Source organism: Myzus persicae, unplaced genomic scaffold, assembly GCF_001856785.1.
Source record: "Myzus persicae strain clone G006 unplaced genomic scaffold, MPER_G0061.0, whole genome shotgun sequence".
Classification (NCBI taxonomy): Eukaryota; Metazoa; Arthropoda; class Insecta; order Hemiptera; family Aphididae; genus Myzus; species Myzus persicae.
In genome coordinates, this window is record NW_019104076.1 from 70,460 (window position 1) to 96,490 (window position 26,031).

Consider the following 26,031-nt stretch of genomic DNA (forward strand, 5'->3'; position numbering starts at 1 on the left):
TAGACTTATTGAATTATAGCAGTCTGGCATTACCTCTCTCCCTCCTCAACATCACCAAACAACAGAAATTATGTACATGAATATTGATATATTTTTTCATGTGTTTGTAGTTTGTACACAGCCAATTTCATTTGCATTATTCCCCGTTCGAACTATAAAATGAAATGAATCATCTAAAAAAAATAAAAGTTGGTATACCTACTATAAGGATGAGAAATTTCTGGGAATTTGTGGGGAATCACACAGAAACTGCTTGAACGGATTATAGTTTATGCATTACATACAGATTAATGGCTTATTTCGTTTACATATTCAAATTGCTTAGATAAATTAAAAAACAATTGAATAATATATATATTATGTTTATGTAAATACTTGCATACTGCCAATATTGTTGTTAGATCAGTGGGAATGAATTCAACAGGGAAAAAAATAAACAATCAATGAGCATGGTACCTATACATAATACCCAATAAATAACAATTTAATCAAAAAAAAAATATTGTATAGCTTTTAACAGTGCTATTTTATTTAAACTTATAAAAAGAATAGAAAAAATCAGTCTTTTTTATTTCTTTAGTATTTTAAACACTCAAAAAACTCACTGTTAAATAAAATAAATAGTTATGTATGACGAAGATGGGAGATACCACAGAAAGGTAATTTAAATTATTATTCATGTACGAAATAGACATGTATTTTAACGAATTATTTTTCTTGAAAGATTTTCAGAGCACCGCGACGTTTGGACCTAACGCCTTAAAAGGCCTATACCATCGTTTCTCAACCTGAGGTTCGCAATGTGACAAAAGGTCACATATATCAGAAATTATTAAACGCTAATATACAATTTGTATTTATAATTTTTTTTAAATTTAAAGTTCAATAATTTAATTTGATAAGATGGCTGTGTTTGTTTAACATTTAAAAGCAATATTAGTGATATAACATTCGTTTACATTTCTTTTTCATATGAAGTGTGGGTATGCTATTTATTTGCTTAATACGCAATTTAATATTCGTAACTGGTTAAACCGATAATTAGGCTCAAATTAGTATTTACGACAAGGGGGTCGTGAGGTGATTGACTTTATTTTTTACCTGTTTCAGGGGTCACAAGATTAAAAAGGTGGAGAAGCGAAGCCTTAGACAATAGTCCATATTATAGTTACAGCTATAATATATACACTGCGTATTAGCATTTACAATTTTTTACATTCTCTCCTTCCACTCAGAATTCAAAAAAATACCTCAGAATGGATTCATTACTAGGTATTTAACTGTTCAGTGTATAATATGTAGAAGAATAATAGCCCATATAATATTAAAATAGGTTTTCAGCACTAACTCTGAACAACATTACTAATTTTTCCTGCTGAAAACATTAACTGCACCTAAATATGAATAATTATCCTATGTTATTTAGCATGATTCAATTATAATTTATAATACATGTTAAAATTGTTATATGTTACATTATGTATGTACAATAATACTGTCGTACTTACTTATGTAGTTATGCAAAAAAAGTATAAATCAACACGTAACTGTGCATAATATGACACCAAAATTGTTTTTTTTTTTTTTTGTTAGTTTACGGTATTCCAGGGAATTGGAACAGGATTAACCGTTGCAGGGAATTTCTGGAAGCGACAACCTTAGCTGATTTTGACAATGCTAACTTAACCTAACCTAACTGCTGAAGCTAAGAGTATGAAATTTGGTAGCTTCGTTTTATAATGCAAGAGCAAAATAAGGCAGAAATTTAAATAATTCGCATTTTTAAAGAGGTCCACAAACAAGGATTTTAAGATTCACAGGGGAAATTGAAATTTTTTTGTTTATAAATGGTTGCCATTGTTTACTTAGGCAAATAAGATAAAAACATGTATCAAATCGTCGCGTTTAAAATGGCTCCGTTTAAACAAACTATATCTTAAAATATTACCTTTTAAGTAATTTGATTACATTGTATAGTAAGTTATTTGTATTTAATTTAAGTTATTTTTTAGTCAAATTACTAAGTTACTCGTTACTCTATATGGCCTAATACATTTTTAGATCTTTTTGATAATATATGTAAATATTAAAATATATAATACAATTATTATAATTTATGAGTAAAATGTTCTGTACTCTGATATTTTTGTTATAGTTATTGACTATTTGTCGACAAAGTGTTATTTTTAGAATGAAATTCTCATGTGTATAGTTTAAAATAAATATTAATGTGTGGCAAAATGATGAGTATAATTCTGTCAATAATTTCGTATTATTGTAGATTGCCATTATTATTTTATTTATGTACTGTCGTATTGAAAACATGGTTGTATTAAGCTCAAGTGATATTTAAAAAAAAAAAGTAACTTTTTTATAATTGAGTTACTTTTCAAACTCAAAAGTAATGTAACTTGACCAAATGATAAAAATTTAGTTAAAGATAATTTAGTTATAATTAACTAATTGAAGTATTTCTTACACAAATAAATGAATTAGTAATATAATTTAATCACCAAAAAATGTAGCTTCCCTAGCACTAATTCATTGTTAATTTTTGTCGGGTCTTACAGAAATCTACTTTATTAAAACATCGAAAGTTTTAAACGGATAAACCTTACGCAAATTCACGATATTTTTTTGATTTACATAAACATTTCGTCAATTGGTTCAGCTAGATTCGTCGTTTCATGTAGGCTATTTTTTATTACTTACTTTTAATTTTCAACACGTCATAAAATCTGTTTAAAACAGTTGACACACGAAAGACTATCATTGTTTTATTTGTATAATTGTTGCCATTGGTTACAGAAAATAAAACAGGTTATTATTTAGTTGGAATAATTTTAGACCTGCGTATGTGTTATGGTTGGTCAAAATAACTCAAAATAACTGTGTTAAAAATCGGCAAAGTTTATGTTTAACTGAGTTTACGATGGGTTGTATCCACGGCAATTAATTTGTCACAGGCAACGCCCAAAATTTAGCACATAACGGCTTAAGTATGTAATATAATTTGCTTAGCCGGAACTACCCTCAGCTATGGGTATGAAATACTTTGTAAAAATTGTTTAGTAACCTTGGTTAGACCGTCTTCGCAATGGATTGAAATTGGTTAATTTTAGTTTTTTTTCTAAAAATGTCAATGAAAAACTTATATTTTGGTCAAAAAACTTAAAAATGTAGTACAAGGTTCCTCGTAAGATTTTATTATAGCTATTTAAAAATCTTAACGTTACATAGGCACGATTATTTTTAATAAGCATTAAAGTTTAAATTTTGACAAAACTACAGTTAATTAGTTGTTAACAATTTAAAAATCATTTCATTTGTTTAGCAACGGCTTGCAAATTTAATACGTCTTTCATTCATGTAGTTCATACGTCCTACTTAAAACTTTTACCAAAAAATTTGTGAGAATTTTAGAAAATTGGTATGCAATAAATACGATGTTTTAGCAAAAATGAATTCAACCTGCCTATAAGTATAATATATTATAAGTTATTGGCTGTTGCGAATCGGGTAAGACATATACAAATTTACGTACTTGCTTACTACTTAATGACAGTTGAAACTTGATAAATATTTTTTTTTAAGGTAATAATAATATGGGCAATGGGGCAGGATTTAGCCCTTTAGCCCCCCCCCCTGCGGCGCACATCGCTGGCCAGTGTATATCTATAATGATTTCCTAGTTGTTTCTCATTAATTTGATTTCAATACTTGGTCAAAGGTGCTGTATTTTGCCTTTTCACTGATCAGAATTTCAACAAATGGTTACCAAAAAAATTAACTTTACATACGTCACCTACATTAAGTGCTTGAGAATATTTCCTGTGAGCATTTTTTTGGTGATAACCAAATTCAACAATGAATTAGCAATATCTCTAAGGACCAAGTGATATTGCATACAATAAAATAATTAAACACGTAAGAATAATTATTATATAATCATATTGAGCACTAACCAATAAATAATGTATAACCTTATCTTAACGGTTTATAAAAGGTTATTTAATTTATTTTTATCATTATATTATACTTACATACTGGATGTTTATTTTAATACCCAACATTCAATTTACCGAAAAGCAGTGACGTTGTTAAGTTTTTTCTTTTTGTAAAATTTGTTACCATTGCGATACATCGAAAAAAAAATATTTTTATAACTTTTTATAGTCATTATTTCATTTTAATTTTTAACGAAACATGGCTTTGTATTTTTGTATTCCCGAAAACAATTTTTTAACAAACAAATTTCCGTGAAAGTAGGTAGGTAGATTGTAAATAAGTTATGAATTCTCAATAATTTGAAGTTTGGATAAACAAAGAAGTGGTTGCAAGGAACAAGTGATCTAAACATTTAAAATTACTTTTCTTATAGTCTACTCCACTAATCCGTATTTTTTCTGTGCATCTGAAGGTTTGAAGAATCGACCGGTGTCACTATAGTTCCCGGATGGGTAACCTCCCGGGTTTTTATTTTTTAGTGACCAACCCTTGCCACACAAACACCGTGTTCTAACCAACCATTCCCTCTCTCACAGTAATAAACCTACTAAAAACTACAATCAGCTAATTGCCATATAGCTTTTCGGCTTGAGACTAATAAAAAAAAAATAAATAATAATAATAATAATAATCCTGTGTATAAACTGCAGAATATACGGCAAGTTATAAATAAAACCGCTGTTAAATCTATATAACAAATACCATTTTATACTACACATTTGAGACTATATTTATGATGTAGGGCAATATTTATTTTTGTACAGAGTAATATTATGTTATGTACTTAATACTTATGCCATATTTTATTATTGGTTTAAAGACTTTAAGCAAATATAATTAATATCTGTAAAGAACCATTATTTTTTTTCTTACAGCTCTCTTTTCTGGGGATCACATTATCAAGTACACGCGTAACAATATTTGTGATGTATACTCAAACCATACAACTTGTAACTGTAATCGGACAAGTAGTATCTGAATTTTTATTTTCTTCAAATAAAAATTTTAAAATGGTTAATTATTATATTATATTTGTAATTAAACTAAATTAAAGAGGTAGGTATGTAAGTACTTGTAAATTCCATAAAATATTTAATCATTGATGGAACTATTGTTCATTATTTTTGAGTTATAAGCCAATACCAATATTATTGACTATAGGTATTGGTTATTGGGTTCAGAGTAAAAATTGTCCATCTCGTATGTTGGACATTGTCAGAACTTGTTAGAGCACTTAGATTTATAACATTAAATATTATATTTAGGTAGAAGTTTTGTGTTTTTTTTTTCATTTTCATTAAATAATGGTTCTTTTACACTTGACCAAACTTTTAATAACTGTTCAATTTATAAATACTGACAATCATTAATTTAATATATTAATTAACCACAAGTATATAATTATACTTGTAATTAAAAATGACAATGATATAATTACTCAACGTTTTAAATAGTTTATTGTGTGGGCTTTCGACAAGAGTGGGAAATGAGGTATTTCAGTCGGGGCGCCGTGTGCGGCACGAGACGCAAGCGAAACTTGTTTCAAAACTGAAATTGCCTTCCTGCACGAGCCACATTTGTCATATATTATTATTTTTTCACACATTTACCACCCCCGAAATTACCTCAATCGATATTAAGGTTAAAAATAATTGTTTAGGCGAGCTTTGCTTTCTAATGTTTGAGATGTAGTGTTTTATTGTTTGGATACCCATGAAAGGTGAAAGTGCTGATCGTTTGATTCCTTAAGAATGACTATTGACTGTCTGTAATGGTTTGTAAGATGATTGCCTCTGTCCTCTCAAGATTTAGCGATGAAGCTGCTATGAGATGTTTGAGAACGTCCGCTAAGTTAGCCCCCCGACTTTGACATAGACTCTAAACTAGTGCCAATATTTATTAACCAACGTTAAAAATTCGCAGCCTATTTTTTCGTAACCAAAATCGGCATAATAAAACTGGTTGGCCAGGTTCACGCAGCGCCCCGACTTTGTCCCACCGACTTCGGACTTGTGAAAATATTTAGCAAACTAATTGAAAAATTACTTGGAAAACATTTGCAACTTCTTTTTTACTGGCTTTAGTGATGTAAAATTTCTGAAATTTCAAAATTAAACTTTATTTTTTAATAGAACTTACTTTTTTACTCGTGGAATGCAAAACTTATTTGGCTTATAATTGTATTTATTGGATTTTCTTCCATTTTATGACAACCTAACTACCTAACTTCACGTAACCCAGCTATTTTGACCCAGGACTTCGAATTAGTCACCAAACGAAAGCTAATGATTAGGTATAGCAAATATTTGTCACTATGGTATCCACCATGAGCTTTAAATAAAAAATCTAAATTAAATTTGAATAAAAAAAGCATTTTTGGTTTTAAAAAAGCCAAATTAAAAAATCTTATTTGACTAATAATTATTATTGCATCAAAATGACATTTATTTTTTCAACTTGGTTTTTTTAATTCAAATAAGTTTTTTTCAATTTGGCTTATTAGTTATTTTATTCAAATCAGGTTATTTATTCAGTTTGGCTATTTTTTTTTGTTCAATTTGGCTATCTTATATTCAAATTAAATGTTTTCATTCAATTTCGCTATTTTTGATCATAATTGAATTTATAAATTCAATTTAGTTTTTTTTATATATTTGGTTTATGATATAATATAGGTATGATCAGCATTTTTTTAAACAAGTCAGAAAATTGTATTACTTGCCTTTATATTATGATGTAGATACATTTTAATTAGTTGTTGCAATCAGATATTTTTGTCAGTTTATTAGATTAATTATTGAGTAACTAAATAGTAAGTATTAATTAACTACCTATAGTGAAATAACTCGAGTATTTTTTGCATATTCTATGATTTTTTTCAATTTAATTACCTATATGCCCTTGCTGTAGTACATATTTTAAGTCATCATTAGGTATATGATCATTAATAAGCTAGTAATGATCGTAATTAATTGCCAACCACAAAATGGCATATTAAAAATGTATTACACCTATAACCTGAAATAAAAATTAGATCACCCTATGGTTGTTCCTAATTCAGCTAAAAAACAGAATGATTCATAAACACCATAGTAAACACTAAGCTGATATTAGTTTGGTAAATACCAATCATGATGTATAAGAGTTCATTCATTGTTGAAAAAATATATAAATTTATTTGTATAATATATTGTATTAATTATTTATTTGATAGCATTATGTTATATTATAAAATAAGAAATAGTAATTAGTAAGAGCATACTAATAAAATAATACATTTTTGGGGAGTTGTGATGTAACTAGTATACTAAATTATAGCACAATCCATCTGCTTTCTATTATGCACTATGCACATAATGTTAGAATCAGACTCTAAGGTCGACACTATTGACTTAGACTTTTCAAAAGCTTCTGATAAGATAAATCATACATTACTTATATGTAAACTATATAAAATTAATATTAGTGGACCTTTATTATCTTGGATTTCGTCTTACAAATCAAACAGAACACAAACTGGATCTGCACAAATAATCATCTATCTTAAGTAAGTAGTGTAAATATAATCAAGTTATTCATATTGTGGGGGATCGGAATTCTTTTGTTGATGACTAGAAATAAACAGTGTTTAGTGCCTAAAATGTGTTTATTGTGAGTTTGTGATGTGGGACGTGGAGTGGAGTTTTAAGTCGATTGTTAATCCTAGGTATTTGGCTTTTATTGTCTATTTTATGTCTCTTTTTCCGATTTCAATGTTTAAGTTAGTGTATGTGTTGGTAATAAAGGGCTTGCAATTTCATTGACTTACTAAAAGGAATATACAGTAGAACTTCGATTAACCGCCACTCGATTAACCGTCACTCTCTGTTATCCGTCATCGGTCATCGCCGAAAAAAATAAATAATTAGGCGATTAGACGATTGTCAAATGCTACGCAAGTCTTACTTCTACGTCAAATACGTAATATTGCTGCTAAAAAAACTAGAGAATCAAAAAACCAAACTAAAATTACAGATTTTTTTTTAAAATATGTGTGGTATGTATGTTTATAATTTATATGTGTTATAATAATTAATTTATATGTTATATGTAAGTAATTTTTTTTTTAAAGTACACACACGTATAAAATATATTAAATGTGTGTACATATATGTATGCACACGTTTTTTTTTGCAAAATTTCTGTTAACCGTCTATTCGATTAACCGGCATAGCCCCGGTCCCGACAGTGACGGTTAATCGAAGTTCTACTGTAATTAGTAATAATATTATATTATATTATAATTTATAACCTCAGATCACAGTAAGTAATTTTTAATCCAAACAAATAATCGATCTGTATAATGATATAAGTAATAAAAACACTCGTGATTAACGTAAAATAAATAATATTCATTAAAATTATTATTATTATTAAAATCGTTGAAGATTATATTTAGCCTTTTTACCTACTGAACTTTGTAAAGATAAAGGCGTGACTTCCTGTTCACTTAAATAGCTGTAGTATGCATAATGTATACAAAATATACTATAATAAAATACATCTCAGTTGATATTTTATAGTTTTAAAAATGTTCAATCACCGTGGTAACGCATATTAAACGATAAAATTGAATACCGAAGGAAATAATACACAGCTGATTATATCGCTGATTTGTGTATTATTATTTACAGGGTAGGAGGCATGTTCGATGTTCCATATTGTAAAAAATGAATAAATAAATAAAACTATATTAGGCGAGGCTCGAAATCCGTTGCAACGCAATTTCGCTTAATCTGTTCTTTTGCACTTTGCCCGTTGCCGTCATCGGGAACCCATCCTTTTCGATGAATATGTATTTGGGTATCTTAAAATGGGAGATCTGAAATAAACAATATATAAGTTACAAGTACGAAACCAAAGTGGAGTATACCTATGTGGTTTTGTCAAATAAAAAACAAGCCGTGGTCCTAAGACAGACCTTTCCTTTGCTGTACGCTTTTATTTCGGCTTCGGTAACCGTAGCCCCTTCTTTGACGATGACGCTGGCACACACTTCTTCGCCCATCCGATCGTCGGGTACACCATATACCTTCAATAAAAAAAGCGATTATGTATCTATTGCGCTTGTAAAATAATATTAATTGTTATGACCGTATCATTAAAATAAAAATAATAATAGATAATACGGTATGTATACTTGTGATAAACAGCGATTATCGGCATATCTCGTGAGCATAAAATATGTGTTAGAAGAATATCAGAATATTATTAAAATCATAATAATAATAGGTAACTACGTAGCAATAGGGTTCAGTTTTTGGCATAAAGGTTTTGAATATAATATACACAACATTTGACTGTAAATTGTATTATATATTTCATCGACCATCATATTGTGTAACGCAAACAGTATTAAAAATCAAAAACTATAAAATTCCTAAAGGTCATATTATTATATTATGTAAGTACCTAGCAGATCTGTGTAAAAACACTATAATATATTATTATGATAAATATAGAAGAACAAATAATTTATAGACATTTTATTTATAAGTCACGATTAATTTAATATTGATAAATTTATTTGAATTTTTCCATATAGTTATACCTACTAATCTATTAAGATGAAGTATGATTATGTTTTAGTTTAATTCTACACTAAACGTTTGGCTAGCATTTTAAACTTTTTGTCTCTCTATGTCCTTCGTAGAATATCATTTTATAGCTTGTTTTCTAAGTACCTACTTGATGCCATGATGATAATAAAAGGTATTTATTTTGAATTTTAGGTACATAAACACCCAATAGTTGGTAGTTACTATTGCAGTACGGTACCTATAATATATATTTATATTATACAAAATTACATGAGACGTACAATAATAATAATACTTGATCAATGAGATTTTCTTATTTTTCCTAACTCGTAGTAGGTATATAATATGTATAATTACTTGAACTTGCGAAATCAAAGGATGAGACTCCAAAAAGTATTCTATCTCTTTGGGAAATATGTTTTCACCGCCACGGATGATCATTTCCTTTAATCTACCAACGTGATTGGCATATCCGTCTTCATACAAAACGAATTGGTCCCTAAATATAAATCCATAAATAATATAAACATTGCGGTATCATATTATATTCATATCATACCGAGCTAACAACGCATTAACACACATAGATTTAATATAGGACCTGAGAGCAACAACAAGATATCTCCATATTTTGTTCAAAATTAGTTTTCGATTGTACGTTATCAAGAAAAAAAACTTCACGAGTTGGTCTAACAACCAGGCAAACCGTTTGTTAAATAAAGATAGATATTATATAGATATTATATACCTAAATATCATATATAAACGGAGATATATGGTTTTGATTTTAGTTCAACAACAAGACATCTCCAAGTTTTATTTTTTGTTTTGAGAGTATACAAATTTGATTTGAACAATATTTTTACTGGATGCTACAGAAATGAATTAAAGTCAGATCTTTAATATATTTGCTGTGAATTTTTGCTCTACAAATTCAAATGGTTTATTTTAAAGCGCCTCTTGAAAAATTGTACTCATTGGAATTTGGAGTTTTTTATTGTTTCTCTCGGATCTTTAATTAAGCCCCTACTACCTACATACAGATAGATTCTTTTATCGCGAGCACAGGAAATATCACAGCGATATATACGATAAAAGAATCACCCTGCAGTTCGAAAACTTCGAATAGACAATGGTTTACCCTGTGTGTAGCCACCCGTTCGAATCAATCGTTTCCTTTGTCTTCTCTTCATCGTTAAAGTAACCATTCATATTCAGGTACCCACGAATCAACAGCTCCCCGGGAGTCCCGAACGGTACCATATTGCCATTAGCATCGACCACTTTTGCCTAGAAATCAACAAAACTGTTAAATAGCAAAATTTTTCTATCAACGATCGAGTGATCGATTATAGTCTATAGTTGTAGTTAAGTTTAATTCACAGTAATTATGTAAGTTCACAGTATACATAGTATGTATTTAGTATAACCTTCGGTGTATGTATGTGGGATGGGGGTGGGGTAAAAGGCCACTGACTACAGCAGATAATTAGGTTATATACAAGGTTAATCAATTTTTAATTATAGCACCTTCCCTATCACTAATTTATATCATATGTGTATATATATTGTTGGGCATCATAAACTGACCTCCACATGATCCTGTATGAAACCCATCGTCGACTGTACTTTTTCATCTGAATCGTTTGAGAAACTTTGAAACGTACAGGGACTGGTTTCCGTCATCCCGAACAAACTCTACAACGAATATCATTCGTCAAACGAATAAATTATATCCTTAATATTAATTAAACCATTTTAATTGTCGGGACTAAATGGCCACAACAAACTTTGAAAAAACAAGTTATTTTAATTAGTTTTAATAAATACCAATATTTTAGCCCGTGGGAACATTTTATTGAATTTGGTCATCAAGATCGGAGAACATGTGGCACCACCAGTTATTCCGAACTTCAAATCGTTATCTTGTAGTTCAGGTGGAAGTTTTTCAAAAACGGACAAAATGTCAACGTGTATCGTCGGAGTACCAAATAAAAATGTACACCTATAATAGGTAATAACGTGGTTATTCGTATTAATAGTTAAGTTAGATATTATTATGTAATTAAAAATGTACTGTTATATGCATATTATATATATATATATATATATCATAAATAATACAAACTAAAACAAATATATTAGAAAAATGAAATCTTAAAATTTCTATTTTTTAAACAAAAGTAAGATAAACAAAATTTCTAACTTTTCTTTGGTAAGAACATCGACCGCGGCTTTTGGGTCAAAATGAGCCGACGGTAAAAAAATAGCTGCTTTGCTAATCAATGGTCCTAGAACGCCGATGGATAAACCCGAAGCATGGAATAGAGGCATTGGATTGCAGAATTTATGTGATTTCCCCTAAACGTATATAATATTCATAGGATTAGATAGATAGGTTATAATATAATATCATAATCAAATAAATGTTTAAACATTTCTCATAACTATACTTCAATAAGATCATCGTGGACCCCTAAACGCTTCATGATAGAGTAGGCGTTGTTCATTAGACCAAAATGGTTCAATAATGCTGCTTTTGGTTTACCAGTTGTACCCTAAAAATAATTTCAATTGATGAATAAATAATGGAAAAATGTAATTTCATAGATGTATACCTAAGATCTATACTGTAAAACAAAATCAACTAGCAAGTTTATATTTCCATTACTATAAAATAAATTTATATTTATATTAATTACGTTCGTTAACGTCAAATTTCTAAAAAAAGCGCAATGGACCTAATGCAAATATGCCCAATGTTAAAATGCTGCAGGTAACATAATACATATTAGTATAACTTGTTTGTTAAATTGAGCATATTTTTCATTAAGAACAGTTTTACTTTATTAATAGTACACAATTCTTGATTTATAGTTTATAAGCAGTTACTATCAAAACTTCAATAGTTATTACAATAATATTAATAATACTTTTATACGTCTACTAGAAATTGGAAGTAGCTAATGGGTAGCTATTAATTACCCCAAGCCCCCGATAACCATTTATGTAGTAAACCTAAACGATTCACTATCTTACTTACTGAAGTAAACTGAATAATACAACCTTCGTCTGGTTGAACATTAGGAATACTATAATTTGAATTGAAACCCAAGTCAAAGAACGTTTGTAAATTATAGGCACCGCTGTAACAAATATCATGTTTCAATTGAAAACCATATAGTACTATAATTGTTATTATAAGTGAATGCTAACTTTATATGGTTTTCTGAATCAAAAATTACTGATTTCAGGGTGGGCATTACTTTCGACTCGATCGGAGTATTAGGCGGTCGCTTCCAAATATCCGGATCGACCTTTTCCAATATTTCAGGATAATTTTGAGTCTTAAACTTCTCCAAGGTCAACAGACACTTAACATCAGTCAGCGTTAAAGTGTGTTTCAATTCGTCAGCCTGATATGCAGGATTGATGTTTACCTGAAATCATAATATAATATAAGTATTTACTATATAGACGTTGACCATAAAGCGACATAAAATCATATTATACCTCTATCGACTATAATTTATTTTTTATGCTAGCTGTTATGAATGTTATGATATAATCACAGTTTGTAGCAGTTATGAATATATTTTTTCAATACACTGTCAATACGGATCTAATGACGAGTGTGTATTATATATAAATAATAAACATTATATTATATTATATTTTTATATTATAATGTACCTCTTAAATAAATATAGGTAAACTATATACCTAGCTTTTAATCAAAATCACCAAATCAGTTTTCAATTCACAATAAATTACACAATAAACAATGCCATGATTTTTACTCACAATGAAACACTTTCAGCCTGATGAAACAACAGGAACTTAACCCCACCAACAAACAAATCATACAAAAATACATTTTTAAAAAAAAAATTAAAAAATGAAACTCACACAAACACACCATGTTAATTGTAATCTGCAATATTATTGACATCGCCTACAGAGCACAAAATTGATATATATTATTTTATCAAATTATGACACACGATTTTTTTTCAGTAATGATCCGTCAACCTGTCCACTCTACATGCAATAATATACCAAACTCACAAACACATTTCATAGATGCCATGGAATAATATCCAAAATATACCAGAGCCTAAATGATAACAGAAGAAAATATCAACATTTTTTATTCGTACTTCAGAAGCACTTGGAAAAGATCAAGTCACATTTTTAAAAATGTATTTTTATATAATTTGTTTGTTGGTGAGGTTAAGCTCCTGTTGTTTCGTCAGGCTGAAAGGATTTCATTGTGAGAAAAAAGCATGAATTGTTTATTGTGTAATTTACTGTGGATTGAAAACTGATTTGGTGATTTTGATTAAAAGCTATATAGTTTACCTATATTTATTTAAGAGTTATATTAAAATATTAAAATATAACCCCAATCATCAAATTTTTTCAGTAACAAAATTCATATTAGAAAACCTGTTAACTTTTTATTTTCTGTCCAATTTTGATCCACCGAGGCCCAAAGAAAAAAAACTGTAAACTTTGTTTTTATTTTTTAACTATAAAATATACAAATAAATACCTACCAAAATAAGTCCCAGGCGAGCTGTCGCGATAATGGCAATAAAGTACAACACGCAATTGGGCATCCATATTCCAACCCGATCCCCGTGCTTGAGGCCAACGGCATTAAAACTCTTACAAAGCTTATCCACCTATGGAAAAAAAATATGAATCAATTAGCGTTCACGTTTACAGTATTAAATGAATACATATTTTTCTTCGTGTTACGTGTAGTGCACTACTGTATATAATAACGAGTGTACATTATGTACAGGTAAGTAATGATAATATATTCTAGGACAAATCAAAACTGTCGTTTTCGATTAAACCTATAATAATTATTGTGGTATTTAGTTTTCGCTGACCTCGGAATCCATGGCGGCGAATGTGTATCGTTTGTTCTCGTGTCGACTAACCAAGAACTCTAGGTCCGGAATCTGTTGTACGTTGTCATTGAAAACTCCCCCGATCGTATAAGCTTTGAGTGGGTCACTCGTGGCGCCACACACATAGCTGTACTTCGACCAATGATTATTTCTCGAAAATCTTTGATAACTGAAGAAAACCGAACGAATTAGGGTCATTATATATTGCACAAAATTATCACAAGACTATAATATAATATGATGTGCTTAATACACTAAACATTTCAGTTTGCACAAGCAATCACTAAACATTTAATGAATCAATGGGGAGGTAGAGAAACTACACATAATATAGTAGTCTATGATTAGTCCATTAAATTGTATTGAAATATTTAATTAATTAATTTTTCATACAACCCGATATGAACGGATGTATTTATATAACACTTGTGTCTATTGTTATATTAGTTAAAAAGGTTAGCCTTATTTTCTGTAATATTACAATAATTATACACAATTATACACAATTACACGTAAAAACCATATTATAGTATAATATTTCACTATATATTTTTCAATTAAGGATAAGTTCTGAATCAAACTTATAAATGTTTAAATTATTAATAGCCCATTACACTTCAATTTATAACCCTCAGGCAAATTTTCAATTCTCCCTTCTAATGTAAGTATTTAATAATTAATCCATCGACAACCATACATTTTACTTGTGGTAACATACAATTAAGCGTTTTTTTTACATGTAACTCCTGGCGTTTACCTGAACGTCAACGACACTACGACTACAGCTCACACAAATTGCAGATTAATTTATTAGTATATTACATACAATTCGCACACGAGCCTATTAATAACTAATATTAATAGGAATTATTATTATTATTATTCTGTAATTCTGTACTCATCGTTATCTATAATGCGTCTTACAATAGTCAGACAATGTATCTAAAAGGTGTAATGACCGCTAGGTGTAGATTATTTAATCGTTTAAAAATCAAAATTGTTTTCATTCATTATACTATGTTGCACGGAAATCCATAGACTTGAAGCTCTGTAGGTCATGGCCACTACTTTGAAAATGGCCTAGTTGCGTGGTAAACATGGTAGGTACATTTAATAGAAAAAAAATCCAATGGTCTAGAAAACAGGAGGGCGGCGCGTGACAAGTACTCTACCCTCTGCATTTGGTAATATATTTTAACACTGCAGCTTGATATTCGTATTTGCACGGTTTACACACAGTTAAAATTTAAAATAGAAAAACACGACATGCTCTGGAGTTAATAGTATGATGTGCCTACGCTACGTAATGCGTGATAAAATATTATGATTTATGAGACTGATTATCGACTCATTATGTTAAACTAAATTTCGAACATTTGTGGGCAGGTTGCTATATAAATCAGGAAAATATCTAACAAGAAAAAAATGTGGCATTTTTTTTGTACATCTTCCATTTCCTAAAGTGTGTTGTACTGTCCGAATTGATATGGCGATTAATTATATAAGACGTTTTATAAAATAGCCAGTATGCATATAAAATATATATAATAATTGTACTGTAAAATATAAAAGATTACATTCGTAATAATAATAATGACAATTTTGAAAACTTTGAAACTAGTATTGTTATACATATTCAAAATAATAATACTCTGTATATTTGTATATAAATAATTAAATGTCTAGTTACATTAAATACTTACATTGAATGTCTATTAATAGCACGCAATCCTTTTAGATTCGTTATTTTAAACAACGAGCAGTTCATCATTTTGTTAATAATTCTAGCCACCTAAAACGAAAAAAAAACGTTTAAACTGCGTAAATTTAATGATTTTGTAAACCAAATCTTAAAAACTAATATGTATTTTAACTCTCACTATTCCATATAATATAATATAGAGTATAGACAGTTATGAAATTGATTAACAACTGCAGCCAGTATCATTTAATAATCTGAAAATAATATATTATAATGTATTATTATATCATCATTCATCAGTGTTATTGAAAAAATATGTACACAATAATAAACCTAAGCTGGTTTAACATTATATACATGAAAAAAAAGGATTGAATAAATTTGACCATGCATGGTGCAATTGGTGGGAGGAGTGAAAGGTTTGAAATATTAGTTGATTGACAATATTTTATTACATAGTATTTTATAAACTAGATACATAAGCATAAAACATAATTATACCTTTAAGATGTTTATACAATACGGAAAAAATAAAAACACAAACGAGAAAAAGAAATATATACAGTTCTGACCGAGTTTTACTTTTTATGCGTTCGTGTTCACGATTTTATCGAAATTAGTATACGCGTATACAACTGTAAAATAAAGTGTTTTACTTTTAAGATTTATTCATAAGCAATGGAGAACGAAAGTTGAAATAGTTTCATTTATTAGATGAAAAACCAAACGTATTCAGAGTGATTTTAAGGATAATAATGAAGGAAGTTTAAATTAAATAATTCATTAGCTTAAAAAATGTTGTCCGTGCCCAATGAGAAGTATAAATATTTATATGTGTTAAGTTCAAATCACAATATCATATCAACAAAGGTATTGCCCAGTTTGAACTGAAAAAGAAACAAATTATCTTATATAATAAAAGAGCTGATACAGTACACTTCGGAGGACCATTGCACCAGCTAGGGTGTGTTATAAATATTTGTGTTGGAGTATTAAATTTGAAAAAATTATGCATATTGACGCAAATATTGAGTTTATTTAGAATGGGTCACTTTTTTTCGAAGTACAAAATATTATGCCTGGAAGCGGTGAGTTACTAACTTTTATAATTAATGACTTTATTTTTAAGATATAATTTGTTTTCGTCCTTCTGCTTGCTATCCCAAAATAATCAGTGGTACTATCTAGTTGTCAATACTCAATAGTTTACATCAATGATCAGCCAACTTTTTGCACTAACATAGACCTTTCATCAATCCACTCAAAAACAGCCACGAGACCCGGGTTTCTTAAAAACCTTGTCACTTCGCCGATGGCTCAAAACTCAGTTAAAATAACGATTTCTTAGTTGACTTTTATTAATTTAATATTAAATTTACTAAGTAGTCAACTGTGTAGTAGTTTTATTTTTACTCATCAACATTTAAACTGCTCAGAAAGAACAAATTACACTTAACCTAGGTGTGCAAGTGTTATAGAGAATTATACAAGTTTTTTTGTCGTTAACCAATTTCAAAAGTTCTCAATAAATTTACAAGTTATACGTAGTACAAAATAATAAAAAAAAATAGGTACGCAAGAAAAAATATAATATATAATATATTATAGAATTTTAGACCAACATTTTGAGAAGACCTTTGTGCCACAAAGCCCCACTTTAAAGTATAAATATATTTATAATTGTTATAAGTAATTAACTAATCGTTGGTAATTCAATTTCATAAATCAAAAAACTTCTCAAAAGTATATTCTTAGGAGTATGAAATTAAATATCGTTGTGGTTACTTAAAAAGTAAAACACGAAATATGATATCAAAAATATCTAAAAAAAATACTATAAAACAATATTGTATTGTACAATTTATAGATGTAGGACATAAGTACTTCAAGAGTTTAAGATAAAATAAAATAAATAATTTAATGAGTGATAAAGCCGTAGAATGTTTTAGTTGTGAACGGTTCAATAGCAATTACGTGGCTTATATATAGTGATATACTATTATGTAATAAGTACACTATTAATTATAATCTATACAATGTATTGTAAATATACCTCTATACCTACTTTTTTTGTGAACCATATTTTATACACGTAAAATTTCCGTTCCTTAATACAGTTAAAAAGTACAACTAGGTACCTATTATAATAAGAACATTATATACCTAAATATATATTATTATTATGGCATATAAAATATAATATTTTATTTTATTATTAATCCTCATTTCTCATTAAAAATAAAACAACCGTGGAAGTCGATCTGCTGTATAGTTTTTACGAGCATGCACTTCTTCATTGAATAAGCACATCGTAACACAATATGTCATCAAAATTTAATGATAAATAATTGCATTCAAAAAATGTTTGTAAGCGGAGACGATGTTTTAGTCAATATTTCTAAGGATATTTTATAATTAATTTATACTAAATAGGTAGATGGCATAATACGCCAGAAGTACAGTAAGTATAGATCTAATTACCGCAAAAAAACATCGTACATTGTACTACGTAATTACTTATTTTCAATCGTTTTCGTGATTTTAAACGTGGAAGAACAGCTTAATTATGATGGGCTTTTTAATAACTTTTAAGAATATGCCAATAAAGACCAAAAAGTGATTTTAAAGGATATTTATCAATAAGAGTTACCAATAATAGTTATCGATGTACAAAACTAGTTTTTCAAACATAATCATGAATTCGAAAAAAAATAAATTTCTTCACATAGGTATAAGTGAAAAATAAAACAGCAAATTCAATAGCGCAATGTCATGATGAAGCAATTCATCAATTAATAATTATTTGCTTAAAAAAAATTGAACTTACTTTAATATTAAGTACCTAAAACATTATCATAACTATTGTAATAGTTGTTAGTAGAAGCCTCATAGAAATTAGTTTACTATGCTGGCATGAGATGATTAGGTTAGTCTTACACTCGTACTACACGAAATTAAATGTTCACATTTAAATTACGCTTAAATGTTTACATTTAATTTCATTTTCAGCGAAGATAGCACACTCACGAGTACCAATAAAACATATTATATGGTACTTACATTTATCTGGATTTGTATTAAACATTTTTATTTATACGTAAGTTGTCCCCAGCCCCCCCACATTAAAATGTTTCAATTTTTTTTTTCTCAAATATTTAGCATGTATTCGCATGCTCAGTTTTGTAATTTGCATTTTGCATACGTCTTAATTAAAACCAGGGGGCTGTAGAAATATGTCTCAGACCCCCCCCCCCCCAACCATCACACATCATAACCGCTTAATTTCAAATTCCACGGTTGACTCCACAACCCTATCCTCATATTTTCACAATTTAAACTGAACGTTTTTATTTTATAATTATAATCATTTCTAATCTTACTATCTTAATAGTTACTTTATTAGTTGAATACTATTTTCTTAACAATTTATTTACACAAATATTATTACATTACATTATTGATCAGAATAATATCAAATATAAAATATATATAGCAATTTCTACCTATCATTACATTTACTATTTATTTTTAAAAAATCCAACAATTATATTGAGAGAAGCAGCCGGGAAATATTAAAATTTATTAAGACAGGGTTATGATGGATGTAATTGTACTTAACAATGTTCAAATAAAAAATGTAAATGTACGGTAGCAGAGAAAAAATACAACTCAAAATGTCATTCCAATAATAATTGTAAAAATAAATAGTACCTAAATGTAATGATAGGTAGCCATTGCTATGTATTTATATTTGATATTATTCTGATCAATAATGTAATGATATTTGTTTAAATAAATTGTTAAGAAAATAATATTCAACTAATAAAGTAACTATTAAGATAGTAAGATTAGAAATGATTATAATTATAAAATAAAAACGCTTAGTTTAAATTGTTAAAATATGAGGAAAGGGTTGTGGAACCAACCGTGCAATTACATGTTAAATTTTGAGGGTGAAAAAAATTTGAAATTAAGCGGTTATGATGTGTGATGGTTGGGGGGGGGGTCTGAGACATATTTCTACAGCCCCCTCCCCTCTTCTGGTTTTAGATAAAAAAAACCTAATTAAGACGCCTGCAAGTTACAAAACTGAGCATGCAAATACATGCTAAATATTTGAGAAAAAAAAATTGGAAAATTTCAATCTGGAGTTCCTGGGAACACGTACTTATTATATATTATAGTTATTAGTTATTATCAACTCCTTTATTATCGTTCCGGTAAATATGATTAAATGCAATTATTATTTTTAAAGGTTCAATCATTATTGTTGATAGTAAAAACATTAGCTGGTTAGTTATCCACATACCGACAATGCTTATACCTAATATTAGTAATTAATGAATAATATAATGTAAACATATTATATAACAGTAGAAGGTAGAACACTGTATGATGTATGTGTAATTTGTTTACTAAAAAATACAGTTAGGTAGTCAGAAAACGATAAGCAAATGATTAATATTCTAACTAGACCTTTTCTTTGTTTATTAAAAACATCGAAACAAGTCTTTGTCGAAAGTACTATAAAGTACAAGTAAGTATTATATTAGATAGAAACCTTTATTATATCATTATGAATAATACCAATAGAAACATTAATTTATTATAATCATTTTAAATTATAATACATAAGGTTGATGTAGTTGTAGAATATCACAATTATTATGGAGCCCTATAAAAATGTATCTAATATGAAATAAAATGGCATGACCCGCGAGGTAATAAGTTTTTTGATTGAGATTCAATAAATACCTATAGAAGGAGAAATTAAGTATTTTAAATTAATTTTTACTTTCAGAATGTGCAACAATCTTAATTCATCATCAAATATTTTACCATCGTTTATATCACAATATTATTGCGGTTTACATTAGAATAAAAATTGTATTTAAGAGTTAGGTTTACTTAGGTACCTAAAATTTTTACAACTCAACTTTTTCAGCGTTTTATGTTAGTTACATTAATTAGTATACAAGTTATTAATTTATTGGAGGAAAATCATGTTGAGGTAGAAGTTTATTCAGAAATAGGATCAAATTTAATTTATAATTTTTTTAGGTGTATAAACAATTTAAACTGAAATTGGTGATGTGAAAATTATATTTTACGAATACAAATAACTCTAAGTTAATAATTTAAGAATTATTGTGTTCGAAAAATAACCCATTCGAAACTAGTAATATTTGTTTACAATATCAAAATATGTGTTTGATGGTTTTGAATAACATTATTTTTACGATGATTTAGTTAATAGGATCATTATTTGTTGGTATTTAAATTTATTCAATTGTTTCGTATTATGACCAAATTAATATAATATCATGTTAAGTGATTCCCAAGAATTTAATTTGCAGTTTGTTAGTCAATTTTCAAAATTGCAATTAAATCTTTTTGAGCGTTTTGTAGGTGAACTCTATCGACAATTATTATAATTTTATGTACTTATATGTGTATAATTATTAATGTTCACGATTTGTAGCATTCATATGTATCTGTATTTGTGAAATCACAATATGATTTTCACTTCTCACTATTCTCACGGCCTACAGTATTTCCATAAAATGATTTATTATAAGTACCTATAATATATTCAACAGATATTGATAGTAGTTAATTATAATATACAAGCAAAAATGTAAATGATCAGTCAAAATATTTTTATTTTAAAGTCTAGTTTTGCCATCGATCGCTAAATTATAATAAATGATAAAACTATAAACCTACAATAACATACAATACAATATAATACTGTACTGTACTATACAGTTTTGGTATTATTATATCGAAATATTGGTAGGTAAGCGGGACAAGTAAAATAATAACCACACTATAAACAATGAACAAAATACATTAAATCTGATAATATTCGTGTTTCCTTACATAAAATCCTTCGTCGCGCACGTGACGATATTGTCTATAGGCGTATATATCTATAGGTACCTATAATATAACATAGCCGTTTTTCTACCGGGGTGAAAGTTGATCATTTTAAACAATAAAATAATAACAATGCAAAGTATGATGGTCGCACAGAGGTTTGTAGATCAAATAACAATAAAAGCGTAGTAAATATATATCCTACAACAAAACAAAAAAAAACGGCTCTTATTATGGACTGCTATACCTAATAGTCTATTGTGATATTGCATTCAGTCTTTATGCATTTAGGCATTTAGCTAGGTACACGTTTCGAACTATACACCCGGCGTTACGCTATTACACTTATATATCATATTATACATTATTGTGCAGGTATAGTATGCATTTCTGTGCTTTTTGCAGTTTATCGTGAAATACAAGGTCGATATACTCGTAACATCATGTACATAGGGACGTGACATTGAGAGAAATCAATGCGAAAACAATAAACAATAACAATATGCATATAGCTTTATATCATTATAATATTAAAGTTATTAGGACGATATAATATTGTACTTACATTGTTATATTATGTTATTATGTGTGGATACACAATACACATAGGCAATAAGTATAGTGCGACAGATAACAATTAACTCGATTATAATATGTAGTTAAGCCTTAAGGTGTAACAAAATATAAGTAATAGTAATAAAATAATAATATGATGCAACCTTTTCGAAGTGTTTTGCTCTATAGTACCTATATACTGCATGTGGTAAGGGAGGGATGCACGCCATACATATGCAAACCAAACGTTCCTATAGGACAAGTACCTAGCTGATATTAAGCCTTATTATATTTTATTTTATAAAACGTCAAGTTTTATAAGTAACACATTCACATACAATTGTATGCGATATACCTACCAGCCTAATAACAGTAAAATATTATGTAAATATACTCTAAAAATCGCGAGCGAACGTATATATATATATAAATATATTAGGTATATGTTGTAATAATAATGTACTCACAAATACGTAATATTATTATTATTATACACAGTAGTATGATATTCGACGTACCGACCGGGTAATCGTTTGTTTGAACGCACGAAATGCGAGGGGGTTGTCAAAGTTTAATTTCTTCGGGGGAGCCTTGTGCACACCGCTCGTTGTTCGGGTGCAATGCAGGAGATATGATATACATACGTGTGCCTATGTAATATTATAATAAATGTATATACATATGAAAGTGTGTGTTTGTGTGCTTTATGTAATAAACATATATATAACAACTACAACGACAATATGTACGGAATGATATCAAGCTCGGATTATACTTGTAGCTGTCAAACATTGCATGCGTATCGAGGGACGGTTTCCGGTAATTGCATGTTATTAGGCCTTCGAAACAAAAATTATTGACAAAACAACACGTACATTTAAAACACTTTCGTATTTCCGGATGAATTCTCGGATAATACAATAATATTGCAGTTATTGTTAAAAAGTAATATACATGTAATATTATTATGCTATGCCAGCGGCTCTTGGATAGATTTTCTCGATAGAACAGTATTCTATCAATATAATGTGTATGCCGCTTACCTTTTTTTTTTTTCAATATAATGTAATCGTTTAGTACGGATCGATCTAATCACTGAGCATTCTATGAAGTGGCAATGATCACGGAAACGAGGTGAAAGTACATTCCTGATTTAGCCTGAAACTATGAATATGTGTTGGTCTTAAATTGGTGTGTGTCGTTTTTTTACGTTTTATTAAAGAAAAATGGTTCAATCTTCTACATCGAGGGTGGTTTCTGGTAGAAAATTGAAACTAGTCGGTATACTTTTAGGCGGCCGAAAGTAAAACTACTCAGTACTTTTTTGAAATAATAGGGAGAAACAAAAAGAAAATTAGGGGAAAATGGTTATTTTCAGGCTGAGCCCTCTCTTAACTCCCTAAATCCTAATTGTTTGTTTGTTTTAGTTCATGAGTAAAAAACTTTAAAAACTTGAAATTTGTGAATGATAATATGTCCATTGCAGTATAGATAACCTATTCAGTGTTTGACACATACACTATACGGTGGAGCGAGTTCCCAGAAATTACGAGACAAACGAGAATTATTAATTATTAAAACAACAATAATTAGGTATAATTATAGTATAAACCGTTGGCAGCTGGCATTTACAAATTACATTAATATCATAATATAGGGAATAGCCAATACGGATATGATTTTTAGTGTATATAATTTTCTTAAATACTACACAATAGATTCTCGGATGTTCTATAAATGTTTGCAAAAAAAATGACAGAATATGTACGAAATACGACCAACTGGCATGTAGATACAGAAATGCTGAAAATGTGTAATTTCATAAATTTATAAGTTATAACATAATTAATTATCGTGAAAGTTGATGAAAAATGTATTATGGGTATCACCAATACAAAAGTACCAACAATGAAAAAACATAACACAGTTGTTATTCTTCTACGGAAATTAAATATTAATAATTATTCAATAGACCAAATTATTATTGATAGGTATTATAAATATTTTAAAATTGGTTTAATTATTTTTGTAATAGTGGTACACTTTTATATTTATTTATGATTGTTTGATAGCAATTGTGCATAGTATAGCTAAGTATAGAATATTTTCTCCGATTAATTTATAATATGTATATACAGAATGTCCCGTGAGGATATACCTATTAGCCGTAGAGGGGGACTCGCCGCCAGTACAAAAACTGGTTTTTTGCTGTTTTACCAACTAACTGAAAAATTGATTAAAAATCAGGAGATTAATAAAATTAAAATGTTGAAACGTCAATATTTTCAGAAAAATGAACTCTTCAAAATGGCTATCTTCAAAATGGCTATCTTCAATTTCTTTTAAATAATTAGTAAAAAAAATATAATATAATATATAAGTATAAAAAAAAAAATGAAAACATGAACTAGTTATTTGTAGTGCTTATCTTTGTGAGTCTTAATAAAAAACCAGAATTTATTATGATATTTACATTATTTCAGGAAATATCGCAATGAGTAAATCCTCACGGGACACCCTGTGTAGGTATCACCTATACTAGATTCAATAAAAAAAAAAAAAATATTGTGAGACCTACATCTAGATTAATTGTACGGCATAATGGGAGTACTAATTCTTTAATTTAAAAACCTTAATAAATGCACCGTATTTATCACATTATTGTGTCTTCACCGAATCCAGAGCACGAATAGAATTGTCGGACTTATACTCTAGATATCTATAGGTATCCAGTGACACGAATGTGATATTATAATGATTTATGGAGATATACGGTTATTAATTCTATAAGACACAGTCCGGTAGTAAATATATCTAAATGTATCGCATCGCTCACGTGGAACATTATAACATAATATACATAGCATTATTCATAGGTACTTACTTAGTTATCTTATCGATCTGCAAAATGTACAACGTTTTGCGTTCGAAAAACCCGTCTATTGTTTATTGAAACACTGTGCACGAACTGATATGATTGAAATGCTCTCATGAAAAAACATTATTGAGATATTATACATTGCTATATTAAATCTAAGACCATTACCAATCTATAAAAAAAAACTAATTATTAAAACTATCGATCATTGATTTATGCACGAATAGCGTTTCCTAGTCGAGTGCCTAATCTATGGTTATACATATTTACTTTTCATTAATAACTGATTGGGTTCAGTCGTCATTTATCGATATGATACATTTATATCAATACGTACAGTACGGATGAACAGTTTTAATCTAGGTAATATTATTGATTGTAAATAAATAATAATACAAAAAAAGTTATTTAATACTTGCTGTGCATTGAAAAATAGTAGGTGAAAAAATAAAAATACACAAACACCAAAGTCCAGAAGTATTAAAAATGTAATCTGACCAGGTACTA

The 26,031-nt window shown here is 28.6% G+C and overlaps 1 protein-coding gene and 1 long non-coding RNA gene across 6 annotated transcripts; one reads left to right on the plus strand and one right to left on the minus strand.

The window, feature by feature from the left end:
- The first annotated feature begins 552 nt into the window (after positions 1–552).
- Positions 553–2,041, plus strand: LOC111038377. Of its 2 annotated transcripts, XR_002604982.1 has the most exons (4): positions 553–659; positions 725–793; positions 1,111–1,272; positions 1,594–2,041. It is a non-coding gene; the product is annotated as an uncharacterized LOC111038377 (long non-coding RNA). The 2 variants fall into 2 exon arrangements; XR_002604981.1 differs by having other exon boundaries at positions 725–1,272.
- Positions 2,042–8,378: 6,337 nt separating this feature from the next.
- On the minus strand, positions 8,379–25,747 carry LOC111038374 (acyl-CoA synthetase family member 2, mitochondrial-like). Of its 4 annotated transcripts, XM_022321437.1 has the most exons (16): positions 25,531–25,696; positions 23,690–23,810; positions 16,383–16,465; positions 16,213–16,301; positions 14,489–14,678; positions 14,147–14,275; positions 12,804–13,027; positions 12,631–12,733; positions 12,041–12,145; positions 11,794–11,948; positions 11,418–11,592; positions 11,178–11,285; positions 10,729–10,877; positions 9,945–10,086; positions 8,969–9,079; positions 8,379–8,869 (listed from the first exon to the last, which is right to left on the minus strand). In XM_022321437.1, the coding sequence occupies exons 4-16, from the start codon at positions 16,278–16,280 to the stop codon at positions 8,741–8,743; spliced, it is 1,788 nt and encodes a 595-aa protein (XP_022177129.1). In that variant the 5' UTR covers positions 16,281–16,301; positions 16,383–16,465; positions 23,690–23,810; positions 25,531–25,696; the 3' UTR covers positions 8,379–8,740. The 4 variants fall into 4 exon arrangements, with proteins under 4 accessions (XP_022177129.1, XP_022177128.1, XP_022177131.1 ...); XM_022321436.1 differs by lacking the exon at positions 23,690–23,810 and having other exon boundaries at positions 25,531–25,747; XM_022321439.1 differs by lacking the exons at positions 23,690–23,810; positions 25,531–25,696 and adding an exon at positions 19,039–19,163.
- Positions 25,748–26,031: the final 284 nt, after the last annotated feature.

Excerpts from the sequence above, each read along its gene's own strand:
- LOC111038374 (XM_022321436.1), bottom strand. The coding sequence starts at position 16,280 with ATGATGAACTGCTCGTTGTTTAAAATAACGAATCTAAAAGGATTGCGT. Across the intron at positions 12,146-12,630 it reads GTATTATTCAGTTTACTTCA|GGTACAACTGGTAAACCAAA; the intron begins GTAAGTAAGATA and ends AATTATTTTTAG. Across the intron at positions 10,878-11,177 it reads TCATACAGGATCATGTGGAG|GCAAAAGTGGTCGATGCTAA; the intron begins GTCAGTTTATGA and ends GTTGATTTCTAG.